The sequence below is a fragment of the Bipolaris victoriae genome (genome assembly GCF_000527765.1).
Source record: "Bipolaris victoriae FI3 unplaced genomic scaffold scaffold_65, whole genome shotgun sequence".
In the NCBI taxonomy this organism is placed as follows: Eukaryota; Fungi; Ascomycota; class Dothideomycetes; order Pleosporales; family Pleosporaceae; genus Bipolaris; species Bipolaris victoriae.
In genome coordinates this window covers 83475-106039 of record NW_014575327.1, presented here as the reverse complement: position 1 = coordinate 106039, position 22565 = coordinate 83475, and the positions used below count along the sequence as shown (strand labels likewise).

The 22565-nt window shown below is 50.6% G+C and overlaps 8 protein-coding genes across 8 annotated transcripts; 3 read left to right on the top strand and 5 right to left on the bottom strand.

Annotated features, from left to right (window-relative positions):
- Positions 1-41: 41 nt before the first annotated feature.
- Positions 42-2451, bottom strand: COCVIDRAFT_104251 (hypothetical protein; the record flags this gene model as incomplete). Its single annotated transcript, XM_014699216.1, has 5 exons — positions 42-886; positions 943-1070; positions 1143-1204; positions 1249-1505; positions 1719-2451. 5 exons carry the CDS (start codon positions 2449-2451, stop codon positions 42-44), a joined length of 2025 nt encoding a protein of 674 aa, XP_014554702.1.
- Positions 2452-3791: 1340 nt separating this feature from the next.
- COCVIDRAFT_39448 (hypothetical protein) lies at positions 3792-5114 on the top strand (the record flags this gene model as incomplete). Its single annotated transcript, XM_014699215.1, has 2 exons — positions 3792-3978; positions 4249-5114. 2 exons carry the CDS (start codon positions 3792-3794, stop codon positions 5112-5114), a joined length of 1053 nt encoding a protein of 350 aa, XP_014554701.1.
- A 1402-nt stretch (positions 5115-6516) lies between these two features.
- On the top strand, positions 6517-7257 carry COCVIDRAFT_17624 (hypothetical protein; the record flags this gene model as incomplete). Its single annotated transcript, XM_014699180.1, has 1 exon — positions 6517-7257. The coding sequence occupies one exon, from the start codon at positions 6517-6519 to the stop codon at positions 7255-7257; it is 741 nt and encodes a 246-aa protein (XP_014554666.1).
- A 739-nt stretch (positions 7258-7996) lies between these two features.
- COCVIDRAFT_104348 (hypothetical protein) lies at positions 7997-10071 on the bottom strand (the record flags this gene model as incomplete). The annotated part of the gene is made up of 4 exons (XM_014699214.1): positions 7997-8427; positions 8484-9328; positions 9394-9680; positions 9934-10071. 4 exons carry the CDS (start codon positions 10069-10071, stop codon positions 7997-7999), a joined length of 1701 nt encoding a protein of 566 aa, XP_014554700.1.
- A 1886-nt stretch (positions 10072-11957) lies between these two features.
- COCVIDRAFT_28273 (hypothetical protein) lies at positions 11958-12984 on the bottom strand (the record flags this gene model as incomplete). The annotated part of the gene is made up of 2 exons (XM_014699213.1): positions 11958-12740; positions 12802-12984. 2 exons carry the CDS (start codon positions 12982-12984, stop codon positions 11958-11960), a joined length of 966 nt encoding a protein of 321 aa, XP_014554699.1.
- Positions 12985-15554: 2570 nt separating this feature from the next.
- On the top strand, positions 15555-17340 carry COCVIDRAFT_104230 (multicopper oxidase; the record flags this gene model as incomplete). The annotated part of the gene is made up of 3 exons (XM_014699212.1): positions 15555-15647; positions 15737-16122; positions 16170-17340. The coding sequence occupies 3 exons, from the start codon at positions 15555-15557 to the stop codon at positions 17338-17340; spliced, it is 1650 nt and encodes a 549-aa protein (XP_014554698.1).
- A 254-nt stretch (positions 17341-17594) lies between these two features.
- Positions 17595-18998, bottom strand: COCVIDRAFT_39443 (hypothetical protein; the record flags this gene model as incomplete). The annotated part of the gene is made up of 1 exon (XM_014699211.1): positions 17595-18998. The coding sequence occupies one exon, from the start codon at positions 18996-18998 to the stop codon at positions 17595-17597; it is 1404 nt and encodes a 467-aa protein (XP_014554697.1).
- A 670-nt stretch (positions 18999-19668) lies between these two features.
- COCVIDRAFT_28270 (hypothetical protein) lies at positions 19669-21153 on the bottom strand (the record flags this gene model as incomplete). Its single annotated transcript, XM_014699210.1, has 1 exon — positions 19669-21153. The coding sequence occupies one exon, from the start codon at positions 21151-21153 to the stop codon at positions 19669-19671; it is 1485 nt and encodes a 494-aa protein (XP_014554696.1).
- Between the last annotated feature and the right edge of the window lie 1412 nt (positions 21154-22565).

Here is a 22565-nt window from a genome sequence, read left to right as displayed (position 1 = left end):
ATTTTCATTGCATAGAGACTGAAGAAATGGTCCAATGTCGGTCACCGCAAGCCTGCATCTCTTGCAAGCTGGTCTTCCGTTAACCCCTCTTTGACATTCTTTATGTATGTATCGAACTTGTCAGCAATCTTCATGACGTGTTCCAAGTGCGAAAAGCAGAGGTTCTTGCCGCGATATTGTGCCAACTGACGTGCAGTCGTAATGACATTGCGAATCTGTCGCCCATTCATCTCTCGCGTGACCAAGTCATCGATATGATCGTTTATGTCATCAAAATCGACATTGTTAACACCCAAATTCTTGAGCCGCTGGATGAAATTCCGCCATATTTTGCGACGCTGCGCAATGCTGAGCTTGTCATAATGCAGAGTCAACTGGATTCGTGATTTGAAAGCTTCGTCAAAAGTGCCCACTCGGTTGGGGGTGAGTACCAGAATGCCCTGATAGTACTCAAGAACGCGTAGGAACACCGATACCAAGGCATTCCGTGCTAGGTCGTATTGTCCTCGCTCTTCTAAGAAAACATCTGCTTCATCCAACAGGACCACGCAGTCCCATATAAGACCCAGATGAAGTACGGACTCAAGGTAAGTCTCGACTTGCTCTGGGTTTGTTCCAATATCACCGCATGTAACACGGTAAAGAGGCTTCTTTGCAAAGTCTGCCACACTCTCTGCAGTAAAGGTCTTTCCTGTGCCTGGACCGCCGTGTAACAAGATGATAAGACCATTGCCTTTGTCGGCGATGATATCCGTGCCTTTGGATGATACGATTTGGTTCGTGACTACAGCTTCAAGCAGCTCTTTGGCATCATCGTCAATTGCTAAACTTTCAAAAGCTTGTGTATTCCAAGTTACGTCTCGAATGTGGTCCACTTGGAGATCAACTTTAACTCGGTATTAGCTTCCGGATCTACTAAATATCGGGAAAAGACCAACTCACTCCAACGCTTACGCCTGAGATCATACGACACGACCGATCTCGGAAACACGAGAAGCTCCGAGGTATCTGGAAATTTGTCTAGTTTCAGTGTCGACTCGAGCATATCACCCCGTTTTGTAGCGCGAAAACTCGATGTCAAAGCCATGTCTTTTGAATCGTTTTCGGGGTTCTGTAGACCCTCAAATTGACTTTTCTCGTACTTTTTCCGTCTATATTGAGAGTAAGTAGCCACATCGACCATGTATCTGTCACCATCCTGTGTCTCAATGAATAAATGTCCACGCACCAAAAAGTGAAACTTACCACACTCATATCCTCTTCATAACTATCAACACACGAAACTAAATATCTTTTTCGACATTTCCAAAATATCTCGCCCCTTTTCTTGAGTCGAGCTTCTAAACCTGTTTCGTCGTATTTTAGGGGGAAAACCTCCAAAGAGGTGATGGGAACTCTAGATCTGTCCGTCGGAGCAGTGATTTTGAGATCGAGAACCGCTGTTGCCCTTCTGAATTCACCATCAAATGACCAAGACCATGCTTCTATATTCCACAGATAATCTTCTCTAGCAACATTTTGTCCAAGAACCTCCGATTTTGTGGTATCTTGGTTATTCGGTTGGATCCCAGAAGCTGGAAGTTTTGCCCGACCTTGTAACCTGTCTTTGTGTGTCTTCGATTCGAGAGGGAGAGGTCGAACTTTTGACGTATATACATCAATATTTCCGTCTTTTCGTGAATTTGGCTTGAAAGAGTTTGGCCAATGTCCTGCTATACGTGCGTCAATATTTTTGTCTTGGGGTGACCTTGGTTCGAGAAATTTTGGCCAAGTTTTTATGATATATGCGTCGATATTTTCGTCTTTGCGCGACACCAGTACATCACCAGGACGAATCAGATATTTCACTGATATTGGACATACCATACCCTTCTCAAACTCGGAATCAATATAGTCCCACTCTTCCCCGTATGAGCCTTCGATCCAGTCCCGGAAGAGCTTGATCATCGTTCTTTCCTCTGCAGACAGTGATCTCAGTGCCTCTTCCATATTAGTTCGATAGAAAAACCAGAATAGATATGGCTCATGGATTTCTTTAGTTGGATCAAAATCAGGAAACGACTCCTTGAAACCCGAAATGGCATTCAAGAATTTTTTCATAACAGAAACCATTTGCGCCGAGGTCAGTATCACCGCTTCTGTTGAAGGTTGTGGCTGTGGTAAAAAATCGTCTTCGGCCAATTCAGTAGCCGCCGAAAGTTTTGTACCGTTGTCATAATCCTTGAAAGGGACGAAGACAATATCGTCGTGGCGCTTGAGATAGGCGTTCAAGTTTGAGATTGGCGTGTCACCTTTGAGTTCGAAATACCCATATTGGGCGTCTATCCAGGACGGTTCTCGAAGATGGATCCCATTGTTGATGCGATAAAGAGTCTGCCACCTGGGTATAATTTTGGCACGAGGGTTTTGGCTATGCTCATCTTTTCCTCTGTCTTTCGCTCGCCGTTTCATTCGACTGACCTGGGCGCTGAGTTCTTCTACTCGCCGCATCAAAGCCTCCGCGGTCCAAGAAGCATCACAGGCTTGTGATTCGGGTGTTGTGTCAACGTCAGTTACCCGGGGTTCTGAATCATCCGATGCATTGGAGGCCATCTCGACCTTCAAATCGGACTCCTTCTGTGAAGAGGCCGACATAACGCCGTTCGAGCGGTTAGACAATAATTGTGCTTTGTTTTCGTGTCGCGCGATTTGAATTATTTCTTGATGTCTTTTTAGTTCCCGACGGTGAAGGCTCCGGGTATCATGATATTGGGTTGATTCCATACTCCACTCTGGATCCCACTCTGGATTCTCGGCATGAATAGGTCTTTCACGACGATACCGAAGTTGGTGGTCTTTTACAATGGGTTGTGCGAAGTATTTGTACGGTCTTTCCCGACTTCTCCGACGGGCATCGGAAGCATACGTTTTGGTAACAAAGCCAAAATCTTGTTGAGAATCGCTGCCCTTCGGGTAATCTATAACGGTGTTGTAGAAGCGCCGCTTTTTTTTGGACTTTAACACTATTAGTATACAGAAAATGCCTGTCTTTTGGACTTACCTTGAGAGGAGCCACTCTCGTACTTGGCTCGAGAGCAGAGAGTTGTTGGTCCTGGAAGTCACTTCCCTGGGTGTGATCGTCAAATATAGTCTTGTTCGGGAGAATCCAGTTGTCTGCGGAATCACTCAAGATGAGTTGCTTTCCAGTCCGCTCTTGCATGAGCCGCCTCACTTCTCCCACAGTTGTACACGTAAGATCCGATGCACCACCTTAGGTAGAGATGAAGTGTCCTAGCTCAGAGTCTCCCAGAAAGTGTTCAAAGTATGATACTCAGGTAGCCATTTTAGTGTTTACTTGTACGTAAACCTATGAGATTGATTGGATATTGGATCGCTTTACCGGCGTGTATCTTACCATATTTCAATATGAAGCGAACAGCAATGCCTAAAGCAAATCTCACTGGGGGCCAAAATCGAGTCTTGGATGCACGCAGATGCACACAGATGCAAGGATACTGATTACAGGAGCAACGTTGATTCGATCAGCGTGCAGGAGGCTGAAACCCCGCATTGACACCTGCAGCCTGTGAGCCGAAAATCGTCCCATAATTGGCCAAGAGCGGTAGGCGAGATCCAGTACATCATGTAATGAAGAACCCCATTCCTGCGCATCGGTTAGAGCGTGCCGCCAAACTGGTCCATTAAACAGCAAGGCAAAATGTCTTAGCCTGCATCGGCATAGGGTACAACTCATGTGGTATATGAGGCTTGTTCCACTGGCCTACCAGCTGCAAGTTCGAGTTTTGACGACTATGTCAGTGCAATACAATACAACAACAAAAGCTAGAGAATATCCTGATGTCGGCCATGATGCAGCATCCCATCATGGCGTTGGCGATCAGTTCGCTGTCAATGGAAATGCTGCTCAGTTTAACGCTGTCGGCCAAGCTGAACAATATAACTTCAGTGGAGCAAGCAGCAGCATGAATGTGTTTATCGGTGAGTTCATATTTTACCGAAACTTCGTTCTAAGAGCGGTACAGCAACCTTGGTTCGAACAACTTCCTCATGTTGCAACCTTTCATGTTACCTCACACCGCCTGTGCAGCCAAAAAGCAATCGTCAGCTTGTGCACATCACTAATACTAAGTTTTAAGGCTTAGAAGCATTCAAAAATGATGGTTCTCTCAACAATTTACTGAAATTGGCCTTGAGTATGTTCCGAGACGTATAGATAAGTGCGGGAAAATGGACTAATTTATGCCTAAGATAGCCGAAATATTCAAAACAGCGATTGTGTGGATTCGAACATGTCCTTATCCCGAACCCAGGCGAATGAATTCCTAAAATCATTGGAATCTCGTATGATGCTGGCCGTGCCGAAGTCATGGCAAGACTTAAAGTGGGGACATCGAGAGCAAGCAGTGACGAAAGCAAATCCCTTCTGGCTTCAACCGAAGTTCCAAACGTGGTGCTCCAAATCTGAGAACACTCTGCGTTTTGTTAAAGGCTCTTATCAAAACCGGTCGCAGATCAAGAATTTCTGCTTAGATTTCATCAAGCTCATGGAGGATGCGAGGGTCCCGCTCCTATGGGCGTTGAAACCGAACGCCTGTGAACGCGCGAATGGGTTCTCTCCGGAATGTGTATTAAGTTACCTGATAGTGCAAGCATTGACCGTATACTTGAACCAGGAAAAGACCTCAGGAATATCAGAAAAGCAGGCAGCTCAAATTCACGGAAAATTTCAAGATGCTTCAACCCTCACAGATTACATTGATCTCTTATGCTCTAGCATATCAATATCTCGATTACCTGAGGTCTGTATCCTTGTCGATGTACACTTGCTTGATACCAGACAACAAGGATTCCGGGGGCATATCGAGTTGATGAAGGCGCTATCAACCACTCAAAACCGCTTGCATAAAGACGGCTCTAGGACAGTGGTCAAAGTTCTCTTGGTGAGCTATGGAGGAGTCATATTCGACGACCATGAATCATCAGATGTGATAAAGAATGTTATCTTGGCTGGTAATAGTAGGTATGGGAAGGGTAAGCCGGTACAACGACGCCACGAGGTAGGCCGCTTAGTATCCTCTCACTTCGGCGGCCGTGGAAGGGTTCGACGCTCGTAACATCGCTCATTACTAGGTCGAATGCAACATTTTCAACAAAAGTAACTAGAAGCCACTTGATCGAGTGCAGCTTCATGTTCACTAAGCGTTCGACCCCCTCGCATCATAATGCCATCTAAAACAGAAACCTAACAGGAGAGAGTCGTGACATAAGATCAATAGGCTTTGTGGTAATCAATTTTAGAGATACTTGGACATTCCGTCCGGTCTGGCATAAATAACCGGGTTACCAACGGATTAATAGCGTGACAGGCCACCATCCTATTGTTAAAATCGACAACGCGCCAGAAAGTTGGTAACTGTAGAGCTTCATAACACTACCATGATGTCATTATAATAATTTTTTCAGGGAAACTATCTTCTCCGCATCTCTTAGGGCTCATATACTCTAAACTCATGCTTAAGTGGTGATTGTAGCGATAAGATGCTGGTTATTTTTGGAATTCTGGGGATTTTATCCACTGGGTGCGTGCGGGTCACATGATATGGCTTCCTTCCCTCCCATCTTCCATGATTTACCACTGAACACACCAACCTCAGAATCCTCACCTATCTGCAACCAGACCGGATTCTCTCAACCCTCACTCAGTATTTAGTTCATCCACGGATGCAGGCGCGCCTGAGTGCGCGGCTGGGCGTGTATGTACATTGAGTTCACTCACTCAAGCACCACCGCGCGTCATGCTACCTCAACGCGAAACCAAGTCCACCATTTCACTCATGCAAACCCACCTCAACGTTCGACCCATTTCACAGAATCTCAATCATCACTATCGCGCTTTTGAGCAAGTAAAGCGCAATCGCGTGTCCCCCACCACCACCAGGCTCACACCACCTTCATCCCTCCACCTACCCCATAACCCAGCATACCCCCCAAAACAACACGTCATAAACCCCTTCCACTATGCGCCAAGCGCAAATCTACGCGAGCAAAGTAAATTGCGCGCTACAACGCGTTGTCGCGTTTTTGGTATTCATAGCCTCCCCACCGCGTTGGTTGTCTTTGTTCGGGCTCAGCTCAGCTTCACTTACGGGAGAAAAGCTTGGATCTTTTGTGGCGTCTGACGTACCTGGAAATAATACAAAGAGTGACCGTCACCTCGAGTTTGGCTGCGCTTGGGCTGGGATTGCAAACGCGACGTCGACTTCACCCGCGTAGTTTTTAGTCTTGCTTGGTTTTATATAGAGAGGGGAGGATACTCTTTCCCTTTGACCATCTCCCTCGTTGTTGGATCTGCTGTTTGAAAGCGTACAAGTCTTGTCGGTCGTCTGATCTATATGCCTTCTGGTTAGTATATCCTTGTTTTATTGGCGCCTTGATTTTGTTTTATTCTGTTCCTCTTCTCCATACCAATTGGGTGAGTTGGGATTTATACTTAGCTCTACAGTGTATTAATTCATAATGGCGCGCATTATTGACGACCTCCTAGCCCTTGTGGCAGCGACACCACTCCCAGCCATCGAAGAAGGGGAACTCAGTACCCCAAATGACACCGCGCCTTATGTTCGCCCAAAAACTCGTTCGCAAACCCGCGCCCCCCGACCATCGCTGAAGATCCGCCTCCCTGTCCCCGCGGCCCATGTTGTCAAAAAGTCCCATAGCAAAAAGCGTAAACCCAACTTCACCATCTTCACCGACGATGATACAACAAGCGACGTCTCGTCAGCCATATCCACCCCCAAGAGATCAAGAACAAGTACACCGCGTACTCCCCTGAGCGAGCGAATCTACTCCACAAACTCCACGCCCGCACCATCCCCCCGCCACCCTTCAACCCCCTTCTCGCTCTCCCCTTTGGACCCCTACTGGGAGAACCTCGAAAACTACGCTCCATTCACCGTACCCGCTACTCCTCCCACAACACCACCTACCGTCTCCCATCCATCCCGCCTCCCCCCACCACCCAACACCCTCCTCTACACCCTCCTCGGCCTCACCTCCTGGCGCGCCACCCCCTCCACAATCAAAAAATCCTACCGCCGAATGGCGCGTACACTGCACCCCGACAAGGCGTCGTCAGAGGAAGAAAGGGTGAAAGCGAATGCGGCAATGCAGCGACTCAATGCTGCAAGGGATGTGTTGGTGGATGCGGAGAAGAGGGAGGAGTATCATAGGACGGGGGTTGTGGATTGGGTTGGTTGAGGGTGTTGGGTTGAAAGGCTGGTTGCGTGCGGTATCATGGTTGTGACTTGTTTTCGAACTCTGGGGAAAGGGAAGATGGAAAATAATGCTTTGATCCCGCAGTCTTGTCTACTTGGTTCGGTGCTATTACGCTATGTGGACAATGGGTAATATTTGCTGTTTGCCATCTGCCGGACAACGAGCGAGACTAGCAGCAACGGTATATGTAGTCATGGGGGTAAATTCTTGGACTAGGAATAAATCAGCCTTTGTTATTTTCTCATATGATATACCCTTCCTTTTGTTTTTCGCTTATTCGTTCGATGGGGCAAGAGAGATTGTAGGTTTCACAGAAATAAGCAAGATATGACTTTTACCCCAAAAATCGAGAGAGGAGAGTATAGTTTGTTATTTTTGGCAGACGATTTTCGCTACATCGTTCGACGTAACATGTCTTCGCATGCATGTCGTCTTGCAGAATTTCCGCCGTATATATGTAGTGCGCTATGCTTCGGCCCGATTTTCTACATGCAGTGTTCTCGTATTTGATCCTTGTTTCTGGCTATTTGGTATTTTCCTCCTTTTTTCCCGTCTTTTCCTTCTTTCTATGCATTGTCCCTACATGGCCGTTGAGCCCTTGATATATCTTGAATGCTTTTCTGGTTTCTAAATTTTGAATTTTTCCCTGTATACCGCGCCATATGAAAACATATCCTATGTACTTTGGCGTCTTCGAGACTACTTGAACAGATTGCCTGGTTCAATATCCCTCAGTCCTGATTCGTACATAGGAATCTGCGTTGCTAATGTATCCCCTGAAACTCGGCCCAACGCTCCAGTTTGTCAGATTCCGGATAACATCTCTTGCTGTGTCGCACAAGTCCACTCGGCCAGTCTCTTCATTTTTATGCAGTGCCTCTGGGGTGGCAAAGGACCAATCACACTGAATGTTGAGGCTCATATCCATGAGCCACTCCATGCGTTCCTGCATTGCAGGCATTTGAACAGCGAGTTCGCGAAAGGCAGGCCAGACGACAAAATCGACGATGTTGATGTGTGGCATAAAAAGCTGATTCGGGGTCGGACGGAGCCATTCCGGCATGGCATTGTACGTCTCGGGGGAAGGGGAAATCATCCAGCGCATCAATGACCAAAAAAGGTACATGAACCCGAAGCATGTAAATGTGTTGCCTATTCTAGTGAGCAAAAAGGATTTCGAGAGTTTGCAAAAGGGTGTGAATAGTTACCTTTCAGAAACATTCCATGCACCATACCAACTGCCCATTTGGAAAGAATGCCCGATTTTTTGTATACTTCTTCGTCAAACAGAGCAGCAATATTCGGGTGCTTCTCAATAACTTCTTCGACCGGATGTCCGTTGTCTATCAAGTTTGTTGCCTCGTGCAGTACACTCGGTACGGTACGCTTGAGCGAACCAGGATCAGGGACTGTATTGATTGGAAGCATAGCCCATGTTGGCAGGAAAAGATTGCGAGTATGCGTGTCCTGAGATTTCGAGTACTGGCTCGACTCGGCGCTAGTGGGAAAAGGTGTGTTGTCGAAGAAGCTGCGAATATCGAGATTGGGGTGAATGCGGATAGTGTTCACAATCGGTTGTCGGCCAACGAGGTGAGTGGAATAGATTGAGCGAACTCTGTTGTGTCTGTGCGGAGACAGTCTTTGGCTTTGGGAAGACCTTTTTGACGAGGACGAGGGGATGGGACGTAGGTCAAAAGTTGAAGCCTGCTGAGTGAGTCGTGGGTCAATGTTTCTCTCCTCAATTTCATCATCGCCAGCGTCATCACTTTCGCCCTCATCTTCGGCCTTGGGTAGCAGAAAGTCGTCTCGGTCAAACAAAGGGCACAAAAAGAACTGCTCTTCGCTGATACTCGACTGCTTTCCTCTCCCCGGGGGCGCAAATGCAGAATGTGGAAGATTTGCAGAAGGTGACCAAGCAGTAGTTTGACCTGGAGGCGATGCCAAAGATGTGCTGGAACCTTGGCCAAACTTGGGAGTAGGTTTGCTTGGATCGAAAACGGAGTCATGGCTCATTGCACTTCCAGAGGTATCGGTGGACTCCTGGCCCAGTAAGCTGAACTCCGGTTACCATTGTGCTTTTTGCAGCTATAGAGGAAGCTGTAATATAGTGATGCGTACCTGGGGGGTTGGGTGGATGCTGCTGGAGAGGGTACCAAGGAGAGGGACTTTGCAACATCTTCGGGGGTGTCACCAAGTCGAAGTCTTGCTAAAATGGCCGTGGCTTGGTCGTCTGTGCCTGAGCGGAGGAAGTTGATGATGCGTTTGAGATCTTCGAGCTCGCCGGTCATGCTGTCCCTCTTCATGATCTTCATGCGCTCAGCTCTGGAGACGCCCTCGGCGACATCGTATTGGCATATGAGATCGTTATCCTTGCAGCGGTTACATCGTGGCCTCGTGCCGTCGCACTGCAGATTACTGAATTAGCAGCCTTCGGGAGAGGGTCAAAGGCAGCAGTCGGCCACCTACAGGTAGTATCACAGCCAGTGATTACCCATAGAAGAGTAGTGAAGGAACTACAGTGGCACATGTGGCTGACAGGAGGGCCTTTAGTACTTTGCATTGGTGGCAGGCATCAGCTGCCGGTGAAAGTCAAGGCAAAGTACCTCCAGGTCACCGAAGACTCATGACACTGGCTGGGTGTAACACGGTCCTACGTACCTTGGCCTTCCCGTTGCGGCAGTGCACACAAGCCACAGCAACGGCCTGCCTCCGCTTCCGACGGTCTGGCGGGGCGCGTCGCTGTCCGGGCTCGTCTGAGGCAGGAGCAATATTCTGCCATCGATCTGAGAGGTCCATGGCGCGGGCGATGTGGTTGTGGTTGAAGTTGGCAGCTGGCAAAGGCTCCCAGGTTGATGGTGGTGGTAGTGGTGGAGCCTGTGGAGTTCTCGGCGATGAGCGACAAGCTCGCGCCAATGGAAGTGCTGATGGCAACGCCGCAAGCTCTCTGAAGTCAACGGGGCGGCTCTGGTTGTTTGTGGCATCGGAGTCGTTCTCGCCACGTTACGAGGGCAGGGAGAGCACATACACACCCACAATCGTCAGGCTGGCCCCAAAAACCCGCCTCTTGTGCTCTTGTGCAAATAAGACTTGCGACTTGAAGCGATTCCTCGGTTCAAATCGCCGACGAAAAACATGTTGCGGAGAGGGTTTCCTAGCCAATGAGGGGACGAGTGATCAGCTCACGTGCTGTCAGGGCGTATTTTGGATACCCAAAGCGTGGACGGCTTGGGACGACAGGCGTGGGACACCTGTCAAGATGCAAAAGAGCCACGACGTCTGCTCTGCTCTGTTCTACTTTTACGCCTCAGCACGAGGGCTAGCTTCGGCGGCACACGTGTGGCCATGGCCGCGCGGATGGAGAGGCACCATGGCGACGGGTTCCAGGCTTCAGGGCTTGCCATGGCCGCGGCGACCAACAGGGCCGACATGGTGCATGGAGTGCATGGCGGGAGCAGTTGGTGTGCCAGGAGAACCTGGGTCGTTGGGCCGCCATGGCCCGCCCATGGGCGTGTGGTGACGAGTCGATGTGCGGCATGTGGCGGTGCGCGAGGCTGAGGCTGAGGCTGAGGCTGAGGCTGGCGGCGCATCACTACAGACCCAAATGGCTAGGGTTGGCGGCGGCTACACGGCCAAATTGGCTCCAGCAGCCCGTGGCGTGACGTCGTGCCGCCATCATTGCAAAAGACAACGGCGTGCTAGTCTCGAGCGAGAGAGAGTGTTGATTGGCGGCTGCGCAGGCTTGTCAGTATTCGGGGAGCTGATTAGGCAATGTGCCTACAGGTGTGGATGTATACGCTGCCATGCCGCTGCTGCTCGACGAGACTTGGCCCAGGAAACAAGAAGAAGAGGAGGAGGAGGAGAAGCACAGCAGAGAAAAATTCAAACACCGCAAGCACAAGCTGCGTGGCCGACGTGGTTCAAATACCAGGCAGCCACAGTTGACGTCATCTACTGCAGCTGGCGGGTTGTGGCAATGGCACGCCACACCACCATCACTTACCACCGTTCATCACCACCAGCATACACCAGCGTCGTGGCAGCCCGGCGGGTGGCTGTAGACATGGCTTTTTTTTCTGCAGCCGCTTGCTCTCTAGCTCCGGGTGGTCCCAGTGCCCAGGCTGTGGCTGTAAGCAGGTAAGCACGCCGGCATCCATCTGGTAAGAAAACCCGCCTGTTCATGCTCACGTCGGCGCCATGTAGCCGCTGCAGCGTATGGTAGTGGCAGTAGGGCACTCTAGGCGAGTCACGTGCCTGCTGTTCCTGCTTCGCATCTCCTCACCTGCCCGGCTTACCTGCCAATAACCCTTCCGACCATGTCCCTCCAACACTTCCGCTGGAAGCTTCTGCTGATGCCTCGTTTGCCCTAGCATTCTTTCCGTCACGCCGATAGGACACAGTGCTCAAGGAGAAAGAGAAGGGGAAAAAAGCAAGCAAGAGTGAAACATACGGCGTCATGGTATTTTCGAAACCCCATAAGAAACATCTCAATTCTTCCATGTGCAGTATCGTGTCACATGGCATTTGTACACCCCACTCCTAAAACTCCCCTTTAATGCCCATTCTGAACAAAACAAATTCTGTGCGCCACACCTCAACATATGTATGCAGGCCATGCAAGAGCATTCTAGACCCGCTGGTATCCAACTCCGGAACAAACCCCCTCGTCACATGGAAACAAAAAATCAAAAATCCTCAGCCTGCACCTGCTGCGACGGGCGGCGAGCAGACATCATCTCAACGTCCGAGTCGTCATAAATGCTCTTGCCCCGAACCGACTTGCTCTGGTCGCCCCCCTTCGCAAGAGCAGGGAAGCAGTATCCAGGATGGAAGACGGTCAGAACCACCACTGCAGTGACAATCATGGCTCCTTCCAACACGATAAAATCCACCTCCTCGCGCATCAGCTCGCTCCTCCACCCAAAAGCAAGCTCGGGGATACGGTAGACGCATCGAGCAAAAATGGTAATAAAGGCCAGTGCAATGGCAAAGAGGAAGAGGCGGAATGACTTCTGTTGTAGCAGAGTCCTAGCTTCGTCCGACAGCTCCTCGCGGTGCTTGTACGTGCGGATGGCGTATTCAACGAGCAAGAAGCCAAAGACGGTCAGTGTGAAGACCTGCCAGACCACACCTGCAATCATGATGTTTGTGCCATTATCCTGTGCTTCGCTGCCAAAGTCAGCAGTCGCAGCGATGCCACCACCCGCGCCCTGCAGCACCAGCGACAGGAAATCTCCCGCGATAAAAATGTGTGTATACCGCGCCGGTCGGAGGCGCGACCACGACTCGCCAAAGCTAATGACGAGATACTTGAGTGTTAGGTAGATGGCAGCGGAGATGAAGGCGGGCGAGATGATGAGGCAGCAGATTTGCATCTGGAACCCCGTGTTGTCGAAGGGGTTATTCCACATTATGATTCGGCCTGCGTAACCCACTGCCTCGCCTATACAACCCAGACCCATGGCAGTCTACAGTTTGATACTGTTAGCCATGTTCGTATGTGTTAATGAATGAGGGCAAGGCACTTACCATATAGGACCATGTCTTGTATCGGAGTCCCAATCCAAGGTTGATAAGAGCGGCAAGGGCAAAGAACCCCGCATATGCTGCATTGACACCAATGTCCGGGTAGTATCCTAGAATGGTGCCCTCCACTGGGCAATCTGGGCCAACCTGTGTGCATGTATCGGGTGCTGGGGGCGGAACGACCATGATGAAAGTTGATATGTTCGGTTTGGAAGAGAAGTTGTTTGTATCGTTCGGAAAGAGGCAAGACCGCTTGATTATGGGCTGATGGTTTGGTTGTAGTGTGGATGACTACTTGAAGAGCGGAACACCTGGATCCCTTATATCCTACACTATTGTTTCTCCACGGTCAAATGCATGGATGAACACTTCAGCAAAGTCAAGCCTTCGGCCCAACTTTCCCCCTTCTCAGAGGCAGTGCAGGAATACGAATCCGCTCGCGCGGACAAGGACATCAATCTCCGAGCACTAACACATGCAAATAGTAGCCTGATGTTTCGAACATCTCGCAACTCCGACCGAAAGGGGCTTGGCGGGTTCTTCGGCCGCCAAGGAAGCCGATCTCACGGCGTATTTCAGATAAGCATCAGATGTACGCGTAGTAGATTGTGGGCGAAGCACTCTCTAGCATGACAAGCAATGTGCCGGGCAGGCTTTGAAGGGCGATCTTTTATAGTTTGTAGCGTAGGTGTAAGTGTAGTGGGTAAAGCAAAGGCGGAGACCCTGTAATTACATACACCATGTACTATCCCCAAACTTCGATAGTCAGAGTAGTGAACAAGCAACACCGCGGAGGACAAGCAATAGAAGCACCGCATAGTTGTTGATTAAAACATACTACGTAGATAACTCGCAATCGCACGTCACCAAAAATACCCAACTGTCCATCATTATTGAGACACGTCGTAACTTCCCGACGCGTCACGTGTAGACTGTTGCTCGTAACTTAGAGACCCCACAGTCAATTCTTATAGCTTCTGCACTGTCACCTGATAGCAGATCACACTATAGATTTACTTATTGTCGCTACTACTTACACCAGGTACTACACTTCCCATACGTCTACCACACGCCTGCGTCATACCACGAGGCCACAACTGTTGGGACTGAGTCACTCTATCCAGCCAGGGCTCCCTCGCGCTCCCGTTAATATTCATTGACGTGGAGAGAGCTGTGTTCAATGTGTTGAGGCGCAGACCGCCATAGTAATTGTGGTGTTGCGCAAGCTCGGTGCTTCGGCCTTCTCCATCCTCCGCCCCACTCCGCTGCATCCGAGAGTCTGTATCAACAATCATTTACCCAACAATCTCCCCAGCCTCAAGCTTACTCGGAAATCATGGGCTTGTGTCCTGAATTCTTTGTCCAATTTCCTCAATTAGAATGCGAACAACCGACCACATTGTTTATTTTTGCTCCATAGAGTTCACAGCGTAGGAACAGGTTCATCTGTCGTCTGACCGTTGGTTGAGGAGATCAGCGTGGTAGTACCGAACGAAGCCCCAGCACCAGCACCGTTCAATTGCCGTTGCTACGCTAAGCGCCGTGGCCTTTGTTGATCGACCGGCCCGCACGTCGCTCTCCAATGACGCTGTGTTTTCTCTGCTGACTACCACACCGCGGATCGGTCGGACCTCTCAAGTCCGCTCGAGCTACAAAACAGAAACTCCGCGGCGGAAATCGAGATACAATACTCGGTCACGCGCTCCCTCAGTGATATCGGCATGATAGTTGCACGCACAGGACTGCCGGGAAATACTTGCCAACAGCTCTGTCCGACCAGCCACGTCTGATGCAGGGATCATTTGTGAACCCTCACCAACGGATTCTGGATGCACACACTTGCAAGGAATGGCCTGCCATCTGTGTCACCGAGCTTGAGAATAAGCAATATAAGGCACAGCCAAGTACGCATCGGAAACGTCGCCACGTGCAGCTCTCGCGTAGCACCTACCGACATGCATCAGGTCGTCCGTCTTTGCACGCCTGCTAACTTCATTCAACTGGCTCACGAGAAAAGGTACAGTGCTTTGGTCTTCATAGGCGGTCTGTAAGGGACAAGCATGACGATACCGGCTCTCCCATCCATGTCCGAAGTCTACGAGTAATAGTAAGCGAGTCGGTACCGAGATCTACGTTACGCTCGACCCTTCTGTACGAGCCGCACTAACCTGTTCCTAGCCTAGGCGCGCTAACACAGCATTCTCCTGATGCATCCTGCGACTACGCTTTTTGTTTTGCAGACATGGTGCACGACCGTGTCGCATTGGAAAGGGGGCTATCTGCAATAGACGGCCTAGATAGCCAGCTACAATTCTCAAGTCTAGCTGTATCACACCTACCAGCATCAAAACACTCTTGACTGGAGTTTATCTATCTTCGATATCTCCATCATAGTCGGGATGGGTATTAGGTCGTCTCTGGACCCACAGGGCAACTAAGTATATCTCAGCCGATCTCTTCTAGCGATGCGATCCGATCTTACCACGCGATCTGGCCATTGCGGGCACACACAGACGGCCCTCGTAGGCACGGCTACCCGCTTTGTCTAGTAGATCTTCGCCCCCCGTCCAGGGGTAGGTGGTTTAGAAGTATTGGTTGTGCGTGAATAACACTCGTCCTGGCGGTCTCAGGTTCAAGGGCAAAGACGTCAGTTGTTTCTTGCGGGAACCCCCGCATCGCTACTTATATTGCCTCCTGAAAGCCCTGCTCTGGAATGTTCTCTTGCGTCGTGCTATCGTCATCCTCCCCAAAATACCATGCATATTCCTCGGGCTGCATACTTCTTAGTGTGCGCCACCGTGGCGTTTGCTAAGACTGTTAGCTACGACTTTACCGTCGGCTATGTGACGGTAAGTAACTCTTTAGTTCCTAGGATTGGCGAGATGGCGTCGTGTCTCTTCCAGGCCTACACTGCTTTACGTATACTGATAGGCTACAGGCCGCCCCTGATGGCTTCTCCAGACAAGTCATAGGGATTAATGGTAAATGGCCCATTCCCACTATTGAGTGTGATGTAGGCGACACCTTGGTCATCACTGTGCACAACGGACTTCCGGATCAAACTACATCTCTTCATTTCCATGGCATCTGGCAGACTGGCACACAACTATCCGATGGGCCTAGTGGCATTACACAATGTCCTATTCAACCTGGACAATCATATACCTACACATTCGTCGCGAACCCCGCTGGCACACATTGGTACCATGCGCATGAAAAGGGTCAATACCCAGATGGTCTCCGAGGGAAAATGATTGTACACGACAGGGCCTGGGAGAAGACGTTGGGAATCGATAAGCAGATCTTCTTGTCAATGTCTGATTGGTGAGTACCTCAAACCCCGTACAAACGACATGGCTTACATATGGCAGGTTTCATCGCTCCATGCCCGAGTTGATTAATGACTACATGAGTCCCGATAATGCCGACGCCAGGTTTGACTCGCCAAACGCTTTCCTCTTCAACGACTCTAACAAGCCTTTTGACCTCAAACTGGCCAAGGGCAAGAAATATCTGCTCCGTATCGTCAACACTGCGGCAGTTGCGTGTGGCCAGTTCCATGTCGACAACTACACGCTTTCTGTCGTTGAGGTTGATGGTGTCCAGGTACAGCCCCAGGAAACTGATAGAATCTTGATCTGTGCTGGCCAGAGTTACGGTGTAGTAGTCAAGGGCCAAGACGATCCAAAAGGCGCGTCCAACTGGCACGCGTCCATGGACACAGACATGCTTCCTGGCGCTCCTCCTCCAAAGGACGACATATCCGTTATTGGGAGAATCGTCTACGACGTGATGCAAGAGGTCGAAGCGATCGAAAGGGAATTACCCAACATCGCTCGCGCCGAAGCCCGCATCCTCGATGATTTCTACATAAAGCCGCTGGATGGCCAGAAGCTCCTGGGACCGGTGAACAACCGGATCGACTTCACAACAAACCAGACCTACTTCCCTGGAATCGGAACGCGGACACCTCTTAACGCTGACCCTTGGGTCGCACCCAAAGTCCCTACACTCTACACTGCCCTGACAACCGGCAGCATGGACCCAGCAACCTACGGCCCTGGCGTCAACCCCTGGATCATCCAATCCGGAGAAATCGTCCAGATCCACATGAACAACCCCCACGGCCGCCCCCACCCCATGCACCTCCACGGCCACGTCTTCCAAGTCGTCGCCAAAGGCCCCGGCCTATGGAACGGCCAAGAAACAAACTTCCCCGACGTCCCCTCCAAGCGTGACGGCCTCGTCGTCCCAGCAAACGGCCACGCCGTTATTCGCTTCAAAGCTGATAACCCCGGCGTGTGGTTCTTCCACTGCCACGTCGATTTCCACGCCGTCGGCGGCATGGCTGCTACTATTATCGAGTCGCCGAATCTACTCCAGGGCTCCGTTCCCGAGGCGGGCAAGGCGCTTTGCGATGCTGGTGGTATGCCCTCGAGCGGTAATTGTGCGGGCGAGTCGTTTAGGATTACGGCAGCGGAGGCGCGCGAGAAGTGTAATACCGTGTTTAACACAAAGGTCCGCGGCGCGAAGCTCGGATAGTGTAAAGTTAGCAGTGTTGGGTATCTGGTATGCCTCTTGCCCTTTTTTACGCATTTCTTTTGGCCAATTTCTATTTTCAATTGTTCATAGAAAATATGTATTTCTGATCCTTTATTCTTCTTCTTCTTTTTTTTCAGGAATCATTTAGTTCGCTTCTAGATAAAGGGAAACGAAGAACGGTATTATTAATAGAATAATTTTTTTTGGCCATGGCACCAATAACCGCCTTCATTGTATCCCCTTCGCTCAGCACATCATGAATGATCAGAATGCTCTTTCCCACACCCACACCCCCCTTCCTTCTTCTTCTTCTTCACCAACCCTACCCGCCTCCCCCAAGCCCACGACTTCTCGGGCTCCCTCGCCATCCTCCTCGTCGCCGCCACATCTCTATCCACCCACCCCTTATCCAGCAGCGTAACCTCCAAACTCTTCCGCGCATACCTCACCGTCTCCCACTTTTGTCCAAAACTCGCATACACCTCGGCCGCATGCTGGTACGCCGTCGCAAGCCCCGCATGCAACCGCTCCTGCTCAACCAAACTCACCAGCAACTCTGCCAGCGCGGGTGTCGCAGTCGATGCGTTGGTCCAGTCATTAAGTAGCTTCTGCGTCTCTTCGATCTGGAGGATTCGCGCGTCCGACTCGGCGGTTACGAGCGGGTGCGCACTACACGCCGAGCAGGCACACGTAAAGCCCCAATTCGTGCGTAGCCGCCCCATGCGGCGCACGCGGGTAACTTCGTTGTTAATATACGTTATGGTGATTTCCTCGCCTGGGTAGATGGGCCGGATAGCATGGACGTAGTGCGTCATTGTATCTTCGTCGAAGAAGTAGGCAGCGTTTGGTCTGCAGTCGTGATTCATCATTGCAATTTCTGGGAAGAGACCGGAGAGGGTTTCCCCGGAGAGGGTGAGCTCAAAGTAGTTTGTGGTCATACGGTCGTCGATGGGGTCGTCCTCGCCTGGTGCGGAGCGCCCCATTAGGGTCCAGAAGAGTGTGTGACTGGAGGGCGGCAGGGAATCGACGGCGCGGTAGAGCAGCGCGAGACGTTCGGGCTCGGGGAGCTCGTCAAGGTCGACGTCGGTGATTATGATGGGGGTTGAGGCGAGGATTTGGTCGCCGCGGTTGAGCGTTTTGTTGGCGACGAGCCCGCGGCCTTTGCCGGGGAACTCGTGTTGGTAGAAGGGTGGGTTTTCATAGTTGTTGCTGCGTATGAGAGAGGCAGGGTCGGTGAAGGCGTGGTTTTTTAGTATCGAGTAGGCGTTGGCTTTGGTGGTGACGATTGAGATTCCTCGTCCGGATGCGAAGGTGGTGTTGGTAAAGACGCAAAAGGGGTTTGGGTCAGCGTCTTCTTCGTCTTTTGGAGTAAAGCATTCGGGCCAGTAGGACCAGGGGAAGTTTTCGGTTTGCGAGGCTAATTTTTGCGCGTCTTCCAGCGAATTTGTGAATGGCGCAATTTGTGTAGTGTTTGATTCGAAAGCCGGCGCCGGTGTGGACAAGGTAACCTGCGCTGAGGGCCGGCATTCTTCGTTGTGAAGGATAAAGTTTGCAGGGCAAACATTGTGTAGGAGAGGCTGTTGCGCAACAAATCCAATATGTGCATTAGAGGATGCTAGGGCACCGCCCAGGGCGCTCAATCCAATGATTGATTTCATTTTTGCAGGCTTCAAACAATTTTGAGAAAGAATTAAAATAGTAAAGAAAATATGGAAAGACAAGACGCATCATAAGTAGTCTTGACCTGACTATATCAGAGGGGGATCTTTAGCCGAAGCGATTGAAACGCAAAACGATTGCGGACGAGGAGATGAAACCAAATCGTGAGACGGTCCGCCACTTCCCCACACCACGAACCTAAATGGTGAGGCTCTATCGCTCCATCACTGTGACGTTTTGGGTGTGAAGACCATGGGTGGTTTTCGTGTGGTTCCGTGGATGTGAAGATCTCCAAGTACGCAACGTCAGTCCTGTCAACACTTTGGACAGCAGTTTTCTTTGGTCAACCATCCAGCTATGGCAATGCTCAGAGCCATTCTCCCTGAATTTTCACATACACTTATGCATACGAGACAAAGGTGATGGCCGTTGATTGGAAAAAGCTGGAGTAAGGAGGGGTTGCGGGGTGGGGCCGTGAGGCTGAAACACATGTGTGATTGCCCCTGAGAAAGACACGCTTTGTTCCGCATCACAGACACGCTCATGTGCAGGAAGCAACACACTCTATTTTCATTCCCAATAGCTTTTGTCATTCATCCAGTATAGGATGAGATGACTAACTGTACTTTGCCAAAAAGATTGCACGCCTGAATGGACAGTAATAGCGCGTTAGTATTCCATCGCCTCTTCAAACAGACCCCGCAATTGCTCCCTCTCCGCATCCACATTCTGGGTCTCCAGAGTTGGCGCCAACATCAATACTCTTGCCTGGGGAATTGTGCCTTCGACCAGCTGATCCAAATGCTCTGAACCAAAACCAAGTGCCTTCAATCCTCGGGGTTGGTCGCCGAGCTTAATCAAGAACTCTGCCAATGCTTCACTCAATACCTCTCCAGCACTCTCTGCCTTGACATTTGAAATGTCTACGCCAAAGGCTTCGGCTGCGGCCAAGTGGCGCTCTGGGTTCGATGCGGCGGTAAACTTGAATACTGCCGGTGCTGTTACTGCGACACTAACTCCGTGCGGAATGATGGTGTGGTCAACCTCGTAGCCAGCGTGCTTGTACCCTGGGTTCTGACCTGAAATAGGGTATGACATCCCGTGGCAGAGATGAACACCTGCATTACCGAAACCAACACCAGCAAGGGTTGCAGCTAAGAGCATTTGTGACTGGGCCTCATGGTCTTCGGGGTCTTTGACGGCACGGGGCAGATATTTGACAGTATCTCTCAGAGCCTTGAGAGAAAATATGTCGGAAATGGGATTCGCGCCTTGGTATGCGGGTCGGTTGATGGGGTTGGTAGGTCGGGGAGTGCGCTCGTAGTATGGTATCGCGGTCCAGGATTCCAGAGAGTGACAGAGGACATCAAGACCCGAAGACGCATGGACAGCTGAGGGCATGGTGCGTGTGTTTATCGGATCTACTATTCCAAGAGTGGGCTTCAGGTTGCGATGTGCGATGCCAGTCTTTGCCCGCTTGGAGACCAGGTCGAAGATTGCGGTACCAGTAGTCTCAGAACCAGTTCCTGCAGTTGTAGGGACTGCGATGAGGGGGAAGAGCTTTGAAGGAATAGGTAATCCCTTGCCCAATGGTGCGTTGACAAAGTCCAAGAAGTCTGCTTCGGGAAAGGTGGTGTAGAGATTCATCAGCTTGGCAGTGTCGATCACACTACCTCCACCAACAGCGAGGAAGGCGTCCGGCCTCCATGGCTTCGCAAAATCAATGGCCTCCTTTATGCTGTGATCCTTTGGTTCCACTCTGACCTTGTCAAAGATTTCATATGTTACTCCTTCGCGTTCAAGTCCTTCGACGACCTGCTTCATCGCATCCAGCTTTCTTACAGTTTGGTCCGTGACGACCATGACGCGCTTGCTGCCCATGTTCTTAAAGTCCATACCGACTTCCTTTGTACATCCTGGCCCAAAGCGGATGCTAGATGCTGCCATCTCAAATGCATATTCCTTTTGTTGCGAATGATCTAGCGGTGTGGCGAGATGTCGGCGTGCTTGCTGGACAGTAGACGGCGATTGATGGTAATTGGGGTTCGAATGGCAAGGGCATGATGGGGGATGCGTGTATTGTACGGTTCGAAGGAGATTGAGAGCCCTTACTGCACGCGAAGGAGCAATGCGGATCGCCGGTGATATTGGCATTGTTTGAGTGATTCGCGAGTCTTTTGTTCGGGCGTGTGGAGATAGGTGGGGGCGTATGAACGAAGTACGGGTACCAGGTCCAATGCTATTAATGCTACGATTAGAAAGACTCCTCAATTCCAGAGTATGGAGTAGATACTGCAAATTAGGAGAGATGCACTCTACTGAAGACGTGGAATTTCAAAATGGCTGTTTTCGAGCTGTAGTCTGCATGTCAGCTCGACCTCGGATGAATGTTGTACCAGGCCGGATTTGGTATACCGGATTGTGGGGTAACAAGTAGATGCCGTCCGTGCGGATTGGAGATGGCCCTTACGCAGTACTTTGCCATACCTGGCCTTCTACAGCCTTGACGGCAATACAAACTCGAATGATTTTTATCCAACATCACCAACCACACTGTTGATGCGCTGTCACCAGTGAACAACCACTCGTGTAAGACCAACGCGTCACCATCAACAATACCCCGGTGTTGCCATTAGCCAAACAAGGGGCGCGTTGAACCATTGACAAGGCGTCCAACTCACTGCCTCTTCTCATCAAGTGTCCGCCACTCAGTCGAGCGTGACAATTGTGCAATTGTGAGCCATGTCAGCCTCTAAATATTTCAGCACCCACCACCGTCTCCAGCCTCCTCTAAAGCATATGTATGTAGGGACTCCTTACAGACCGGGAATTTGTACGGTAATAGACTGCCGTGGGCAATAGTGAAGGATCGGGGCCAAGGATGCTAGGCCGCGGCGAAACTGGCAGCTGGTAATGACATGCATTTGGATTCAACGGCGCGCAACTTCTCATCCTGCCAATACCTGGACCGCGTGACAACAGGAACTGTCCTCGGTAATCGATCGTCATCAACACACTAAAAAGCAGTTACTCAGGAGATCATATTGTGGTTAATGAAGGGGCCAGTCGATTCTCCGGGCCGTCCGGATGGCGCGTGACGGCTCGTAGTGCCCTTCCTCACAGCACTCGTACACCCATAAGCGCTCTGTAGCCGCCATGAGGTTTAGCCCGGCCCACCAATCTGCTAGGTTCGTCACAACCGAGAGCACCACCCACAACATGCGACAAGCCTGTCACGGGCCATCTATACTGAGCTCGACTGATAACTGGAGGATTTGCGCTTGCGGGCGTATGCCGTCCTGCAGCCTGACAGACTGAGCACCTCGCCAAGGGAGCCGTGCAGGAGAGACGGACGTCCAACAAGATGCTTTGGTATTGACGCAACAGTCGCGCGGCTGGCTTTGATCAACACTTGCCAATTTCAGAGTTAGGAAGGATTGCATGGCACGAGCCGACCCTCTTGTGAGGAATTTTCAGAGTGCAAAGGCTGTGTACGGGTGAGGCACGGTAGCAGGGAGTTTACGATAGGACCGCTCATGTGCATGGACTTCAGCCTAAGCGCTTCG